This window comes from Solenopsis invicta, chromosome 1 (genome assembly GCF_016802725.1).
Source record: "Solenopsis invicta isolate M01_SB chromosome 1, UNIL_Sinv_3.0, whole genome shotgun sequence".
Classification (NCBI taxonomy): Eukaryota; Metazoa; Arthropoda; class Insecta; order Hymenoptera; family Formicidae; genus Solenopsis; species Solenopsis invicta.
In genome coordinates this window covers 19,627,023-19,646,150 of record NC_052664.1, presented here as the reverse complement: position 1 = coordinate 19,646,150, position 19,128 = coordinate 19,627,023, and the positions used below count along the sequence as shown (strand labels likewise).

The following is a 19,128-nucleotide window of genomic DNA, read 5'->3' as shown; positions in this document are numbered from 1 at the left end:
AATTTGTAGATTTTTATTACAAAAGCATTCAAAAATATGTACAAAAGTTTTCTTGAAAAAATTTCTTAAAAATAGACGAACTTTGCTCTAGAATATCCGTTTAATTTACTTATACGCGAGAAACATGGATCCGGTTAGCAAACTTGGAACGATTCGTTGAGGCAACTATCGCGGATTATGACTGCAAATTTCTGTAATACACGTCTCTTAAAATAATTGTAGGCAAAGCATGAGGAACGATAATGGAAATTACCAGGCAAACCATAGTATCTAAATATGCATTTTAAATATTACTATAGCCAAGATTGCCTAAATTATAATATAGATAACGCATAATATTTTTTTATCTTCTAGATCGCGAAAAGATTTGAGAGAAATATGCAATTTTACGCATCCAGTTGTAAAAACTGAAAACATGCGTTGATTTTTCGTTGTTTTTTTATCGATTCCGCGCGGTATTTCGTTCGTATCAGGCTCGACATCTCATTAGAGCGATCGAGAATGTAACACCGCGATTAGCTCGACACGGATACGCGCAAATAATACGCATGCACTAAGTCCGAGAACGGCGGACGAGCGAAGAACGTGGAGAGAAGGGGATGAACAGAGGATTAACAGGCGTTATCCGGCCGGAACGAAATGGCAATGTAATTGTGACGGACGGGCCGCCAAGCCGCACTGTATCGGTACACTGCCGCCCAAATAGAGGGAAAGGCAGAGAGATGAAGATATATACAGAGTTCAAATTACAATGCCGGCTACCGTCTGAGCTTTACGCTCGTTTCGCACGATTCAACTCTCCCTACACTTTACGCGCGTCTCCGCTCCGAGAATCATGAACGCTACTAGCAATACCTACGATCGCTTCATTAAACGCAAATTGCTTCCGTAACTTCTGCGTAAAGTGCGCATTCCAATTATCGGCAAATCAACGATTTCACGATTAATCGGACTAATTTTTGCTTTAGATACTTCATGACGTGTCGATTATGCAATTGCGATTATGTCGAAATTGCAATATGTCAAATTGATTTCAGAATAGGGAAGGAAACAATTACGTGTACTGTGTTCGGTTTAATTATATATTTATATATTTTAATTACGTATATTAAATTATACATTTTATTTTAATTATATTTTCTTTTGTCACATTTTAATGCACGGGGAGAATTTTTTTGTAAAATTTATCTTGAAAATATCATGGAAGTCGAGATGGAAGTCATAGAACAATATTGTCTTTTGACGAATTCTGTGTAATTTTTTCTGATTTATTAATCTTTACTATATATATAATTTTTATTTTAAAACAGTAAAATTTAAAATATGTTTGATTATCTTTATTAATCTGTACAATTAAATTTTAAAATATGTTGAATAATTTATTGTTTAAACACATACAATATCTTATATAAATATAAATTTTTACAATAGCATAACAATTTTAATCTGACTTAATCGCTCATGATAATTTTATATAAGCAGCATGGTAACTGATCGACATGCTATTTATAATATAAATCGACAATATTTATTAATAGAAGAAATAACGTAGAGCAGGAGATAATCCAGAAGAGTCCTGGATTCGAATCGTACTAGGATAAGCGTGTTTTTCAAAACGTGATATAAATTACATTAAATACATAATCATATGAAGACAAATTTTAAGAGAACAAGAGGTTTTTGTCTCAAATTGTAAAAATTTTACTTTAGAACATTTAACAATGCTGCATGGTAATTCTTATGCAGTTTATAAAATATCTTTTTAGTATTTCAAAAATTCCTACTGCTATTTATAATATTTAATAGGTTGCCAAGAGTCGTCCCAAGCATATCACTATACATAGTAAAATTTTTAGTGAATTTTACGATAAAATATAATGAAAAATTCTTTCCGTGTATAATATATAAAGTCGATATTAAATTTGCTTTAGATAATTTATAATTTACAGAACAAAATTTGAAGGGAAAAAAAAGAGAATCCAGAGTTCATTCTACGTATTTTATTAACGAATTTTTCTATTAACGAATACATTATTCAGATTTTATTAAAATATATATAAAAAATACATAGTATATAAATTTAATTTTTTTAATTTCAACTGCCTCTTTTTACTTTACATTTGAGAAAGCACAAAATATCAATTAAATTTTATTTTATTTATGACACAATTATGAGAATTGTAATTCTATGTTATTTATCATACAATGTTGTATTTGATAATTTCGGTAATAAATTTTACAATGCATCATTAAGTGAGCACATTGTACACAAACGTTTTTTGAAAGTAAATTAATTTTTCTTTACGAGAAATTCTCGTATATTTGCGATTTGTTATCTCTCATAGCTGTGAAATAACATTTTGGCAATAATTCGCAGTGCATGTATATCGGATCGATTGTTTTTGAAATGAAATTAGTGTTTTCGCGAATAGATAGTTATTTTCTCTAAATAGGTTAGTTGACTAGGCTAAAGCGAAAAAGAATCCCCTTTGACTACGAGATGAAAGACGCGGGGGAACCTTTGCCCTTAATCTGGCTTTAGGTCATGGCCGTGATTTTACGAGGCCCGGGTCGCTGTTCCATACGGATAAGCTTTGACCTACTCCCTTTTACAATTGACATTGGAGGAAAAATTGGCTGCGCTTTGTTCGTCCCTTAACAACGCATTAAAAGGACCGTTTATTAATCTGTCCTATAATCCAGTTTAATTTTTAACAATAAAAAATATAGGATATCAAGGAGATAAGAATATTATACATGCGATAAATGAAATATTTTGATTGAAAGACGTGTGTAGAATAAATTCATGGATAAATTATAATTAAAAATTTGAAAGCATAGTAATATATGTTTATGTAGATTTATTTTATAAATTTTATAAGCTTTTCCTGAAAGTTTTTACGCGAGGATAGCACATAATATACAAACTGACCGCCTGAATAAAAATTGAAGATGCTATAAAAATTTTAATATAGATCGCTATAATACGTGCTCTCTCATTAAATCCTTCTTGAAATCGTTCTCCCAAAGCATCGTTCTCACGGTGTGACAAAGCCTTTAATTCCACGAACGGGAGATCTAACGTAATTTATGTACAGACACGAGCAATCCCTACGGGGACAACCTTGAGGCCAGGAACGATCATGCTCGGAGATATTTCGTTGCGAAAGTTCTATACACGGCCCGGGAAATCCTATTAAAGTCCTGAAACTTCGGCACGCTGGCTCCGTGTTTTCGTTTCCGCTTCTCTTACGCGCGTCACAGAAGACTTGCATGAAAGATCATTCTTCCAATCATTTCCTTCTGGGTTCTCATGCGCAAAGCATTCGAAGTAAAAGAGCTTTTTACAATAAGTTAATGTTGTCGATCTTTCGAAAACCTCAATTTCCAGCATCAATTGTTTAATCCTTGATGATTACTTACCAATGAATACTCGAGTAGTATATAAATATATTTAGTTTATATTGTATCTTTTCAATATTTTCTCAAATATACTAATCAAAACTTAAATGATTTTTCTTTGGGATTGTATGATTAATACTTTCTCAAACTTACCAATCAAAATTCAAGTGGTACAAAAATTTGTTAATACTTTCTCAAACTTACAATTAAGTAATCAAAACTCAAGTTGTTTTTCTTTGAAATTGTACGATTAAGGAACATTAAAGCGTACAATAAAATAAATTTGATTTCAAAACTGCATTAAACAGTTCTCTAATCTTGCCTAAAATTTTGAATGAAATTCCTGGAAAATCCGAAGAAATTCTCAGGGAATTCTTTTATAAAATTTGAGTAAACATCCTGTAATGGCTCTGTGGATTCCTTCTTTGAGTAGCATTTTATCGGAAACGATCGGATTCGTTCATAAGTCTTCCGCTTCGCACACCCCATCGTAAAACGCACGTGGCTCACGTGCTGCTTATCGGAGCGCTTTCCCTCGACCTGAGGGTGCACAGTACCGTGTCAGCGCAGGAAGGAACACGTGGTACACCAAACCTTGAATTCATCCGGGTGGTCCCCGCGGGGCGCAGTCGCTTCGAGGACACCTTCCCGCGCGCGATCGCGCAGTGTCCTTAATAAGGAGCAGGGTCAAACGCCACTCCTTGCTGAACACGCGACCGTGACTTCGGTCTCGTATTACTTCAAGCTTTTCGGGTCAAGATCACACGAGCTTATCCGCCTCATCGTCACCAGCATTAAATTACGCCCGTGCTATTAAACAACAGGCTGACATCCTCTATTGATTCTTCATGAACGAGAGTGCCCTCCATTCGAGGAAAAATGCTGCCGTCAATTATACTACATTAAATTACTTGTATACACAGAGGGGAGCAACATAAAATAGATTAGGAACTGAAATAAACGCGCGTGTATTAGTTTTTAGATAGAAGAATGAAATAAATGCTTCAAAAATTATTACTTGTTAACATTTTATTTTATTTTCTCAGCTTTTGCATCAATGTTCTAAGTACATTTTTAACAAAAAAGAAAAAATAATTACAATTACAAAAGGAAAAGAGAGAAAAATGTCTGCCTAATAATCTGCGTCGTTTCTTTTTATGTACCTTTGGAGAAGCTAGCTCCGGATTTACTACGAATACGGTTGGATCGATTCTCCTTGAAAGTCTCCCGAAACATCTTACGGAGCAGGATATCGAGTCGTGAGAGATTCATATCTTCGCGATATAGATCCTATTGTCTATGAAGAACGTGCTATTGACGCAACTCTCGATCGAATCATCAGCATATTTCTCGAGAATATGAGTAACATTCCAAGGTAAACCGAGCGTAAGAAATATCGGATCTTCGGCCTGATAAACTCGAGTAGCATATACGTGTCGAATAAAACAATATATTGTGGTCATTTTTAAATCAAAAGTAAATTTAATTTAATTTTTATTTAAAGAAAATAATTTTATTTTATTTTTAAAACTTGGATTTTGAAGTATGCACAAACCTATAAACAAACAGGAATGATTTCTAGTGTAGAGTTAATTAATAACGTATTTTTTGTCAAAATATATTTTGGGGAAAATATAAATAATTGTGAGTAAATAATATTCTTATTTATAAAATGAGAATCAATGACGCGAGTGGTAACTGACTAAAAGCATAATGCTCGACGTAAAGATGTTATTCAAGAGCGTTTTGCTCGCGCTACAGTTGCAACACTGCAGCCACGAAACGATAAGAGAGTACTTATCTGTTACGAGCGATGCAATTCTGTCCTATCTCAAGGCCTCTTGCCTTTATTTTCACGCTTTGTGGCGGTCCACGTGTCGCAACGGTTGCCGATAAGTATTCATAAAATCGCGCGTCGACGGATGCTGCGGAAGGTAGTAGCGAGCGTGTTCCTGTATCGAAACGCAGAGAGCGCAGCAGGGGATGCTGCTACATATATGTATATATATTCGTGTGGGGGTGCAGGATGTGCGCGCGCGCTTCTTCGCAAGTAGGTCAATCGAAGAAGCAATACGGGAGTGAGTTTCCATTTTCACGAGACTGGCTTCGATTGCACTCGCCGCCGCAATTAGCGGCGTCACAAACGATTTCTACAATTGGGAGAAAAAATATAATCAAGAGATAGACGCTCGAGCGATCCGCCGATTGAATCCCCGATACTTTTAGCCAAACGAAAGCTTTGCGATTAAACAATTATTAATGGTGACGATGCAGGTAATATATCATACATTGTGCGGAGGGGTGTCTCATTTCTCATGCATCATTTTTATAAGTACTTTGATTAAGTTTAAGTCGATTTTTCATTAGCGAAAATGTCAAGGGAAATTACCCTTTACCGCATTCTTCTAGTTTTAGCGTCATACGTCTTTATAATTGAGTTTTTTTTCAATCCAATTCAAATTCTGTCAAAGGGAACTCTATCTAAACTTAACAATTTAATTTGGCAATACATTTTGTTCTCTAAAGAGTCTACAATTAATTTAATTTAGCTCACGTAAAAACGTTTCTTCAATCACTTATATATAATTCAAAAATTGTAATGCATTCAGTAAGGAGAAGTAGACTCTCAACTGATTAGAGTTATCGTTATTAATTAAAATGTAATACTCAAAAAATGAGACACTATGTGTAATCATATTTTGAAAAATGCATTCATAAATAATAGCAATATAATGTTCAGTTTTTATGATTCTCATGTCATCGTAATTTATCAAAGTGACTAATTACTTAAAAAATTATACATTTTTTTTGTGTATTCTGTTATAATGTAATTTCCGATTTAGCTGCCATTTGAAAATTAAAATTAAAACGTCATATTTCCAGTCGTATATTTATTCTTACAGAACACTTAGATCTTGAATAGGAGATACTAAAGAAAATCACAAAGACTAATGCAATTATTTCACGAAAACGTCGTCTTTAAAGGCTGTGCATTATTTATGTTTCATGAGGCTGCTCCGCTTTAGCCACACAAACCAATGACTGATATTAATTGCCGCTCCTCTGGGTCGCTTCTATTGCACGCGGAGGAGAGAGAGCAAGAGGAAAGATGAGACATAATTCTTTAGCCGAGAGACGCGTAATTAAATCGTTCCACGATGCTCTGAGGCTTTAATCGTGAGAGATGTAATTTTTCAACGCTTCTCCTGTGAGAGATCGAGCCCGTCGGATTTTTAATTGCTTCGAAGTTTCTTTCCGGCCTCTGTTAGCATTCGGAGGTAAAAATTTCGTCGGGTATCTAATTGGTTGCAACACTTCGCGCGCTCCTCTAATTCGCCGCTTTTACGCGCGCAAAAGTATGTTCACGGCTTCTTTTTCCTCACAGCTCAAACAATTAGGAATGCCGAGAATTCTTCCGCGTTCAGTTATTCCGACCATTGGGAGAAAGTTCTTATAGTCGAGGTTTTTTTTAGTCTAAATATTTGCTTTGTCCAGGCGAATATCCTCTCTTATACTTAGGTAATACGAACAGAATGCTTCCGCGTTTTTCAAAACTCTCTCTCTCTCTCTCTCTCTCTCTTTTTAAACCTAAATTGTACGGCCTAATGTGAAAACTAAGCTTGTTAAAGTTTCTCATGAATACCATTATAATTATGGTTCGTAGAAATTATTTCGTATTGTCCACATTTCTTTCTTTTCTACATCAACCCTACTATTTTCTCATATTAAGGATGTCCCGAATTTAAACGTCAAAACTTGGAAAGCGCGTAGAGGTTCGATAAAAAAAAATGTCCTTTGGAAATATGCACATTTTTGTTCTGTTTTGAAAAAAATTGCAAACAAAAGACAAAACCTAGTTTTTATTCTTGTAGGTACTTGCTTGTAGGTACTGTGGGTAATGTTCAAAATGTTGATCTCTTGCAGCAATGCAAGCATCGCATCTAGTAAAAAACACTGATCTGATTTTGTGCCCTGCATCCACGATTCGGTCTCTCAATTGCTCTCTTAATATTAATGTTTTCGTGTACGATTTTAGCGACGATAATACTTTAGAGATAGTACGAGAGTACGCGCGTTGATTTTCAAACAGAAGAATGCCTGAATAATGAGTCAAGAAGTCATCATTTTGAACAATATCTTTATTAAGCAAGTGACAACTTGAATAAATAAGTGTGACTGAATAAGTAATAAATAAGTACAAAAATACAAACTATATTTTGTCTTTTTTGGGTTATTTTCTCCTAAAACGAACATACATATATCTCTAAAGGACAGAAAGTTGTTTCTTAGTTTATCGATCCTCTACACGTTCCCAAAGTTTTGACATTTAAATTCAGGGCATCCCGTATATAACGTAGCGTTCTGTTTCTTTTCTATATTTTTTTTACATTTCTAATTTTTATTCGCGTTATACATTCTATTTCATTTCTCTCATTGTTACTCTGTTGTCTGTATACATTTCACCCGGCTTTTTTTTGTCACACGTGGAATATCTATCCTGTATGCTTTCTTTTTGTATCCCATTTCTTTTTATAGGTAAGAAAAATCTTTCTCCCTGTATATTTCTAAGGAATTTTATTCCAGGGAACGATAAATTTATCTGGCTATCTTTATCCACATCTATTTTTGCAGCATTCTTTATTTTTTTTTATGCGCGAGCAACGATTTTCGCCGATATGTTTACAAAGATATCGGCCCTAAGAGTGGCCGTGCGAAAAAGGCTGAAAGTTTAGCGGGTTGCCCCAGTTTTTCGAAAGAGCGGCGATTGTGTGGCGGCGGCGGCGGCGGCGGTGGCGGCGGCGGCGGTGGTGGTGGTGGTGATGGTGGTGGTGAAAGAGGGTTGCGACGCGGGGTTGCAGCGCGCGCCAGAGAGAGTCAGCTTATTTCTATCGATCCTGACGATAGTAGCTCGCAGTGGCCGCCTCGGCGGCGCGGCGCATGGCGACACGACACGGCGCGGCGCGGCGGCGGCCACCTATGCTCCGCGGCCTTTAATCCGTCGCGACGCCCCCAACCGACGTCGGGACGTCGCCGTTGGTTCGCGGTCGAAAGAGAGCACGGAGAGAGAGAGAACCAGCAACAACGTCGCGCCAGCTGGTCCGAGAGATCGCGCGTCATTTCGCCCTCGCTCATATCTCTCTCTCTCTCTCTCTCTCTCTCGGCCTGTCTCTCTCTTCTCTCTCTCCCTCTCTCCCTGGCCTTCTCTTTCTCTCTTGCTTTTCGTCTATCGTCACTGTCCTCTCGCGTTCGCGATCGATCTGATCTCTGGCGATCGCGATTGACCGCGACCTTGTGCTCACGCGTGTACGGGATGTTCGCTGGTACGCATTAACAATTGACGAGAGTGCATCACGACGAGACACCACTCCTCGACGAGGACGGTCGTTCTTCCGCAGCGGAACCGCAACGGCGTTACGTCATCGTTCCGTCATTCCACCGTTGCGGAGGAACAGGTGCTCGTTTTACGGCACGGGCGGCACATCCCGTCTCCGAGTCCGCGAGTGCGAGCAGATTGAGGACGAGCGCAACCATCTGTTCGTTCGTTTAGACGAATCGTGCTGCCGGTTACGTACCGAAAGATGAAAAATCAGACATGGTGAACGAAAAATTGACCGACGTGCGCTTATTGTCAGCGAAATCGAGTGCGTTATTGACGTGGACAAATGTGAGACGAGGTGCACGAGATGCTATTCTTGCCGATGTTCGTCTCGATGATGAGATGAAGAGAATGGAGTGCTCTAGGAGGACACGAGTCAAATGGTATGAAAAAAAGTATAGAACCGTTACTATACGTATTGCATTAGGCGGAATTGTGCATTATTCATGATTGTAAAGCGGGAAAAATGAAAAACGGTTTAAGGGTTGACAGTAATTTGTACAAATTGCTGCAGGATCTTTCACAAAATAAACGAAACGGATAAAGATGTGTGTATGTGTGTACGAGAATTATCCTTCCATACATATGGTGTATTAAAACTAGAACGAACGAGATGTAACTGACTAGAATTCGTTAAGACAGCTTTTAAAATTTTTAATAAATGTAAATCTATAAACCAGTCATTTGCGAAGTATATTTAATTTACTATTTCTAGCTAATCTGCTTTAAAGCTAAAATTCTTTGCAGGATTAAAATGTAGAATTCTCGATATCTCGACGGACCAAAGTATCGAGACGACTTACATATGATTTTGACATGTATTAGTTTTGCTTGCATTTTCAATATTGACTTTCATTAATCTTTGAATGTGTGCTCGTGCATGAGAAGAAGCTATCGAATAGCCGTCTCCCGATCTGAACATCCGCTTTAAATGTATTCAATCCCGAAGTCACGTATAACATTGGTATTTCGTTATCTGTGTCATTTTATGATACATATAAATCGTACAGAGGATTTGAAGTCAACGTTGATGCTTTGTTATCTATTATGCTAATTCCATATAAATCGTACAAAGAGTTTATAAAATAAAAAGCTAAATATTTTTCGGGAACGATTAGTTTGCAGATTCTTATGCTTTATATTCGAGGCTCTTGTTTAGTTTTACGAGTTTTATTAACTAATTATATCTTGACCTATATTTCTATAAATTACTAAATTTCGTGAATCTTTATAACATTCTGACATATATCAATTATAAATCTATAACGATAAAGTTACTTGATATTAATATTTTGAATCGCTCTCGCGCGTGTCATTAGACAATATTGCTGCACTACAAGTGAATCAAATTCCTAAACTGCAGTTATCGCATTATAATCGTAAAATATTCACGGGCGCGAAATGTTTCTATTACTCTCTTTAAGTATTGCGCAACATCGCGATGTACTGAAAAATCCGTTTCCTGCGACGAGGACGCGCCCGTTTCGCGAAAGGGGGTCGGCACGCGTTGCGAGTACGCGTAATTAAAGTCTCGAATCGAGAGCACACGTGTCACTAACTAGTCACGTCCGCGGCACGATAATACGATCCGTACCGGGGACGTGACTAGTTTGCGACACGCGTCAACGTCGACTGGCGGAAACATATGATGTGGACGTCTACGCGCATCCGGCGCGCACTCTCCTCCACCACGCAGAGACACGTAAATCCCCGTTTAACGCTAGCCAATCGCGACGGAGGATCTTGGGAATGCGGTGGCTGGACCGATTCGACAGCTGCATCCATCATCGAGCGATCAAATAAATTATAGATGTGATAAGAAGACGCGTTTCTTTCGCACGGTACACGGATACAGTCTCTCGGATTTTTGAAAAGATATTTTCTATTGTTCACGGGTAGGTTGGGATTGCCAGTGAATGATAAACGATAACTGTATATAAAATTTTATTATTTAGCAGTTACATTCCATGGCACGTGAAAATCTCGAACTTCTTTATTATCACAGATGTTACATTTGCTATGAAGAGAAGAAATTATTTAAAAGATTATTCTAAAAATGTGTGAAATTATCTCGATAATTTTTTTTAATGATGCAGTAAGACGAAAAATAATTTATTAAATAACTTGTCAAATCTAATATCGCCATTCTTTTACTGTTAATATTCTAATAAAAACGAAAAAGGCTTAAGAAACAGAATTGGAATGACGGCTTGTTTCGATCTGTCGAAGGGATAATGTCACATTTCCCTGAAACCTATCAGATTAGCCGATCTCTTTTATAGAATCCTATTCTTTTTATTGCCAGCAAGACTCATTGATGTTCACTCTAAAAATACAAGTTCCTTTTCTACGCGCCACAACATTGCAAAGACTGAAGCATAAAGTACATCATTTTTTTTTTCATTATTAATAACGTGCACTAATCCAATAGTTCATTGAAGTAATAATATTCTGTTTAAGGCTCCTGAGTACTCGCCGCGGCCATATTGAAGTCGTGACGTCAGAAGCGAGAAATTGCGTGAAATGACACGTAATTTTGTCCGACATGCCATTTGTAAATAAAGCCAATTTGGATAAAACAAACTAAGCAGATGACTTTAAAACACTTCTAAATATCGGTTACGACTATCCTTTTTCCGCCTAACAATCAGTAAATAGTTGTAAAAAGCATGTAAAGTGAAGCAATTGAAACAGGAAAACACATGGGCACATAATTTTGTCCGACGTGCCATTTCTAAATAATGCCAATTTGGATAAAACAGACTAATCAGATGGCTTTAAAACACTTCTAAATATCGGTCACGACTATTCTTTTTTCGCCTAGCAGTCAATAAATAGTCGTAAAAAGCACGTAAAGTGACGTCTATTCAGACAGGAAAACACACGGATAGCTATTAAAAGGAGTGAAAAATGTACTTTTATGTATAAAATTCAAAGAAACTTTACTCGCGGTCTATTTTTACGAATTTGGTAAATACGAGACAAGTCATGTTTTTACAATGAAACACATAATAACAAAATGACATGCACGATAACATTTCATCGTCAATCTGTCACGTTTCACGTGTATTAGTTCTAATTTTGTCCGCGACGAAATGTCGCTACCGTCAACGCGGAGTTCTCGGCTGAGGAGTCAGGAGCCTTAATATATTAAAATATTGTCTTAAGATAGATTATTTTAATGGCTGCAAATGTTTGTGCGAAACTCGGCATCGCTACATTTTATAAGTAATAGATGTTCGGCCACACGTGTGCAACAAGAGCGAATTGCATCCGTTGAAGATAAGCGAAGGATGAACAGCCGGATGTGCTCGTGGCTGCCCCGTGTCTCGCAACGAAGTAACGTGAACTTGTGTCCCCGCCGGCAGCGTACTAACAGTTAATTCGAGATCTTTGTTAATGCGAGATCTTTGTTAATGCGAGCGAGAGAAGCCGCCGTTGTCATCGAGCGGTTGCGCCTCGAGGTTGCATACATTTCTGAAGGAAATCTTCGTGTTATGCACGATGCAGCCCGTCCGACGACGGCGATAACGCGCAACTCTCGTAATTTCGTTCGTCCCTTCAAATTAAATGAACGCCTCACGATCAGCGGCAAACATGCGCCGTCCATGTCCATAAATAAAGGACTTTCAAACGATGATAAATAAAAGAATAACGCGAAAAGTTGTCCTGCTATTTTATTGTCAAACGCAACAGAGTCGACTAGACTCAGAATGGTCTAGGCGCTTTGTCTGATTTGTGTGTTAGTAAACCTCCACGAATTGATTTTAGTTTTCTTTTAGTTTGTTTATACTCGCGTATATGCATGAGTGCGCGCGCGTGCGCGCGTGTGTGTGCACTGTAAGGGCGTGAACACATAGATTGGTGTCTCGCCGACTCAGCCGCCCCCGATGCGTAAGCGCTTACGTAGGGCGTTTCATTGATCGACACGCTTTTGCGTCACACTCTCGCACCATTTACACGAATTCATACGTGATCGCTATTATTGAATCACTGACATTCGTCATTTACGATATCGGAAAGAAACTGTGTAAAAAAGAAACTACGTTTTAATGACTTTGGGGAAAATCTCGATGACCACATTTTATCTTTCTTTTTTTTTTTTAATGGATAGCAATATCGAGTAATTAATTAAATTAATTGCGTATGAAATGTGTTTTCGTTATATGACTCGATAACGAACTACATCGAGAAATTGGTCGATAATTTTGTTCTTCGTAGGAAATCTGTGCAGTTCGTTAAAATTTCAGGATAATTAAAGTTACGATTTTTAGATTAATTGCACTTTAGTGCGATATTAAACATGCTTATCAATTACGAGCGTTATTTTACTAGAATTTTCACGTTTCTCCTACGAAATTCGTGTTTTGCCCGACCGCCTAAAATGCATTTTGTGCGGGTCAGTTCAATGCCCGGGATACCATCGTTCATGCGAGTTCTCGCATTATGCGTCTCGTTACGGCGAAGTACACTTTAAACCCACGAAAACCGCGTGGTATGGCGACATGAATTTCCCGACCAGTCTTCTAATTAACGTGATAATCGCGCCTATAAGGATCGCGACGGGAATTTGCATTTTGATTCGCGATTAAAATGCAGGTGTGTTGATGCGCGAAACGTAAATCTTAAATTGAGAATACCCACACGCTTATCTATGATCTATAAATATTTATAAATCAATTTATCTTCTCAGCGCTCTTGGGATGCGACAGAAATTAATCAGTCTTATCGCAACATATTTTTTTAATAAAAATGCATTATACTATTATTAATAATGGTTGACAACAATTTCACATCCTTGGAACTACTGTCGGTGTTAAATATCGCCATCTCTTTTATTTTTTCAGAGAGGTGCGTACCGTCGTATTGAATAAAGGCTCCTCAGGTCTGGGTTTCAACATCGTCGGCGGTGAAGATGGCGAGGGCATCTTCATCTCATTCATTTTAGCCGGAGGTCCGGCTGATCTCAGCGGTGAATTACGCAGAGGCGATCAGATATTGAGCGTTAATGGTATCAATCTCCGAACAGCCACCCACGAGGAAGCTGCTGCGGCTCTCAAGGTGAGATCTTCATTCGATTGATGCTTCATTATTAAGCACGAAGCACAAATGCTTCGTTATTAAACGCATATAATTGTCTGAGAATTCAGGAAGTCAATTTAGTTTTGGCAAAAGATCATAATCCGTTAAAAAAGATTTGTTATGAACTATCTCGTTAGCTGAATATTAAATTAAAATATTAAACATCGAAGAAAATGCGCGACTACGATAATTTTGACATTTTAACATTTGCAAGTTTTTTTTTCAAAAATTTTGTATATTGCTGTTCATCGAAAATAATGTATTTTTATTATTTATCCGGCATTTAGGGTACTGGTCAAACAGTGACAATCGTGGTGCAATACAAGCCGGAGGACTATAACAGATTTGAGGCGAAGATCCAGGATCTTAAACAACAAATCTCGCAACAGAATGTGATGACAGGCACCCTCATGAGGACCTCCCAGAAGAAATCACTCTACGTGAGGTAATTTCGCGCGTGATTATTACTTTCGTGATTATATCTTTCGCCGCTCGATCATCCGTCGTCCCGAGTCCCGATCTTGAAACTGTTTAAACACAATTAATTAAACAATAAAATATTAAATATCGAACGAATTGCGCGACTGCGATAATTTTAACATTTGCAAAAATATTAATATGTGAATAATATAATGTAGAGATGAGCCTCGGTCGAAGATGAATCTTTGTGCTTAATTATATTTCTGCGTGAATTTGTACGCATTTCCAGTTCTACAAATTATGCGCTAATTATTTGTCAAACGTGAAACGCAATTCTAAATTAAAGCTGAAGTATAATAATAGTACACGAATTAAATTAATAATTGAATAATAATGATGTTAATAAGTATTTTAAAATACTATGGAATTTATTGTGAAACATATGCCAAAGAGTTACGAATTATATAGATACAATTAATTAATATGCAATTTCGCCTATATACCTACACGTAAATGTGGAGGTAAACATAATGGATGTCTTCTCTCCAAAGAGCGTTGTTCGATTACGACCCCAACAAGGACGATGGTCTGCCGAGCCGCGGCTTGGCATTCCGTTACGGCGAGATCTTGCACGTGACGAACGCCAGCGACGACGAATGGTGGCAGGCAAGAAGAGTCACTCCACAGGGCGAGGAGGAAGGCTTGGGTATAATACCCTCGCGCAGACGATGGGAACGTAAGCAGCGTGCTAGAGACCGCTCTGTCAAGTTCCAGGGACACATGCCAGTCATTCTTGATAAGGTGAGTCTGATGAGAATTTCTGAAAGTTACTAATTTTTCTAAAAAATAACGATGAATCACGAAATACAATACAACACAATTTTATTCGCGAGAAAATTGTATGACAGTTTTTTCGTTAAAAATTCGAGCACCAACTCATTTATAAGAAAATAATTATATAGTTTAACGATGACAGATTTTTACGAACGTAATTGTTTTAACACGTAATTGTAATACACTCGTATCTTTAACAAAATATTTTGTCTCTCAATATTTTTTGATACTTAATTTGATTTCTCATTTCGAGAATATACAAAGTGTAATATTAAATTAAAGGAAGGAATCTGATCGAAGTGATAAAAGAATTGATAACATATTATTTGTTTTAAATTAATTGAAAAAATTTTGTTAAAGCGTTTTTTTGCGGTATAAATTACGGTTTTGTCATTCTTGCAATACAAAAGTAGATTTTTAATCGCATAATCGAAAAAACATGTTGGAATATCTGATAATGTTCAGCTTTATTGGCTAATGCAGGAGAGATGTTTAGTTAAAAATTCATTGCAATTAATAGTCACATGGCCATTTCCGTCTGCAAATTTGTGAGTGTGTGTGTGTGTGTGTGTGTGTGTGTGTGTGTGTGTGTGTGTGTGTGTGTAATATGATTGAAGAATTAATTTGAAATTTACGTGACACAGCCGTGATATTTTCTCTCTAAAAAGAATCCAATTTCTCCATAAATGACAACGATTCGCGAATTACAATAAATCAAATTTATTTTAAAAACGTGACGTCTCAATTAAAAATTCACATAACTTTATACAAAAATTGTGTCATAATTTAATGCTTTTAGATTTCGAAACAAACATAATTATTTTAATTGTTTGTTTTTATTCTATTTACTTTAAAGATTGCAAATATTTCATAGAATTTCTCACGAATAGATTTATCGACGTATAAAATTACGAAGTATGTGATTTGACGATTGCATAGCAGCAAACTTATTAATTTCAGCAATCAACACTAGACCGGAAGAAGAAAAACTTCTCGTTTAGCAGGAAATTCCCATTCATGAAGAGCAAAGACGACAAGTCCGAGGATGGCTCCGATCAGGAACGTGAGTGTCTAGAATGTGATTGTTATTCCCTTCTCCCTCCTGCACGTTCTGTGCATGTTCTGGCCCATATTTAATGTGTTTTACGTGTTTTTTCTTGCCGTATGTACCCGCCTATACTTATATCGTGCGATTTAACCGCTGAGTTACTTGAAGTTATTCCTCACCCTCAAGATTCGGGCCGCAGTCTTCGCATTCAACGGAGTCAGTTTTTATTCATAATTCCACGTCTCGCAATGAACTCTCAGAAAATTTGATCGAGAACATTGTAGTTCAAAATAAGGTCAACATTAAAGAGATATTCTTTTTTGTCGTTTGTACTAATAAAGCAACTTTTTAGCGTTTACCTAAATATTTAATGCGTTTACCATTTCTGAATTTCATCATTATCGCATTTTAAAAGTAAACTCAAAATTTTGAAATAAACAGTTGTAAAAAAACAAAAAAAAATTGCAAAGTCGATGCGTAATATAATTTTCCATGCAAAAACCAGGAATACAAATTTCAACTGAGCAAGTAAGATTTACAAGAATTAATATCTAGTCCCAACTTCCGGGGCTGATGAATCCCGATCAGACACGCCCAAGTCCCGAATGAGCTTTTGTGTTTTACAATGTGAAAACGTGACATGTGTTTTGTTTTGCCTGCTTGTGTAGGAACGCCCACCACACCCGAGAATGAGAACGATCCCACCCGTAAGTATCTTAATTAGACACGTAATAAGCTCTTTAAATGTGCGCTTTTGCCATTTATCATATGTAATGACGCCAGCAGTGACGCCAGCAGTGACGCCAGCAGAGCAAGCTTTAAGATCCACGCCAAAACACGCGAAATTCCATTAAGATATATCGAGTTAAAGAACATAATTTACGATGATGTAGAGAAATATCTTTTCTCTGATTTTTTTATTTCTAGTAAAGTAAACTATTAATGTGCATAATCTCGAGAATTAAAAAATTGGGAACGCAAGATTTCAATTTTATTATAACGAAAATTGTTTGTACAATATTCGTTTTCGATGAGACGTAATTCGTCTTGTCTCGGATCGAATTCCGGGTTTTGGCCGAGATTGAATCTCGCAATGTTGCATCGCGCGTGATGTCGCTTGCGGGCAACCACCGTGTATCATTCAGCAGCCGCGCATTCAGCAGCTTTATTTGCGCCCTTCGACCTCACTTGCGCATGCACGTTGCACCTTGAACTTTTCTGCTCCGTGCAGAGTCTCTGATACTAACACCTTCACTGACATTACTCTTATCTACGCTCTCGACTCCGCTTCTAACTTTCGGCTTTTCACTATTAGAGGTTCACAAGTAATCCGTAGTAACGATCCAGCACGGTAGAGCGATGTTCCTCTCAGACAGTAGCTCGTATTTTTTTTCTCTCTTTTTTTTCTTTCTTCCACGAAAGGATAGTAGATGCAATAGAAACGCATCCCGTTCACTTCAAAGATCATGTCACGAAGCACATCATCTTCCATCAGATGCATTCAGCGATGCCTCGGGATCGGGTAAAACCGAGAAAGAAATATCAAAGCACTAGATGCATGTACGTCACAGTCTCATTGTGTTAAATCGAGAACAAACCTCGCTCTTCGAATGACATAACGTGCAATTCGGTCTCTGACCTCGCGATCAACTGGAAGGTACACACACTTCTTAACACTTAACTGATGGCGAAAGGAAGAGTGTTACAGTCTTAAGTTGCATACACAGCTGATATTGCTTTTTTTTGCCTCGTGTCACAGCTATGCGACAGTTTCTCTCGAGCGTGTCTCCGTAGCGAGACTTTAACGATTACCCATCGACGTCGTGAGAAAAAAGCACTTTGATAATATAAATTACACTATATTACACCTCTAACGTAATGCTTCCACAAATAACACGTGTTAAGGAACATGTAAACATTCTGTGATGATCGCACGTGGAGATGTTGCATCCCCCAGTGAGATATTTGATTCTGACAGTCAAATCACGATTTCGAGGAAGGGAATAATGCAAACGATTCGAATCCGTTCGCGTGCCGTGTCTCGAATCTGCAAACACACTCGCATCCTCATCGAATTCATTTCGTGCGTAGCATCGGAATCGCGCGCGCACAGTAGGAGAGTCATCGAGAGTCTATAGAGCTTCTAATTAATTCTAGCAATAATTAACGGCCGCTTACTTAGTACGGAACGTATACTGAAATGTATTCAACTTGTTATGTTCTAGCATTCATGCTGTGCTACACCCAGGACGACACTAACACTGAAGGTAATCATGTCTATCTCTTCTCTCTTCGCTCCCGCTCTTTTCTATCTCGCTATCTTTGGTTTTCCCTCTCCCTCCTACCCCTCCTCACATTCCGTATCAATCTCTATTTTTCTATCATTTTATCTTTCTCTTTTTCTCCTCTCTTTCTATCTCTCTATATACAATATATCTCTCCTACATACTCTTCCTCACACCGAAGAGATCGTATTGCCTGGGTCAGCCACGCGGGATAATGAATTTCGGTCACTATATTGTTTCGCGATTACGCACATACTCGGATAGTAACTCGGTTAATACGTATAATTAATATCGATATAAGAATTATATTAGTGTTAATTATCGCGTTAATTACTTGCTACAATATTATTTAACATAAAATAAGTGTGGGTGAATGTTAACACGTTCACGTAGTTAGAGTGGAGAATATAAATTTACCATAATAGGTTGAAATTTGTTGAAAATGTGTAACAATGACCCTCCAGAATTTATAATTACAGTAATTTGCGAAACGTTTTGACCGAAAATCTCATCCCTTTATCCGTCCACTATTTCATTCTTGCGAGAAATGATCGATCACGCTTGCATTCATTCCCCAGCAATAATTTAGCAAATACATATATATATATATATATATATATATATATATATATATATAGAGGCCTTTATTATACGTCGCTGTGGGCAGTATAGCACATCTA

The 19,128-nt window shown here is 37.4% G+C and overlaps 1 protein-coding gene across 12 annotated transcripts in view; it reads left to right on the top strand.

The window, feature by feature from the left end:
* Window positions 1–19,128, top strand: part of LOC105201229 (disks large 1 tumor suppressor protein) — a 393,240-nt gene that overhangs the window by 367,758 nt on the left and 6,354 nt on the right. For 7 of the 12 annotated variants that reach the window (XM_026132836.2, XM_026132835.2, XM_039451471.1 and 4 more), the window contains 6 exons: window positions 13,627–13,840; window positions 14,149–14,306; window positions 14,833–15,082; window positions 16,076–16,178; window positions 16,832–16,870; window positions 18,389–18,430. In XM_026132836.2, coding sequence (XP_025988621.2) covers window positions 13,627–13,840; window positions 14,149–14,306; window positions 14,833–15,082; window positions 16,076–16,178; window positions 16,832–16,870; window positions 18,389–18,430 — 806 coding nt within the window. The remainder of the gene's footprint in view (window positions 1–13,626; window positions 13,841–14,148; window positions 14,307–14,832; window positions 15,083–16,075; window positions 16,179–16,831; window positions 16,871–18,388; window positions 18,431–19,128) is intronic. The other 5 variants (XM_026132842.2, XM_026132838.2, XM_039451486.1 and 2 more) reach the window with 3 other exon arrangements.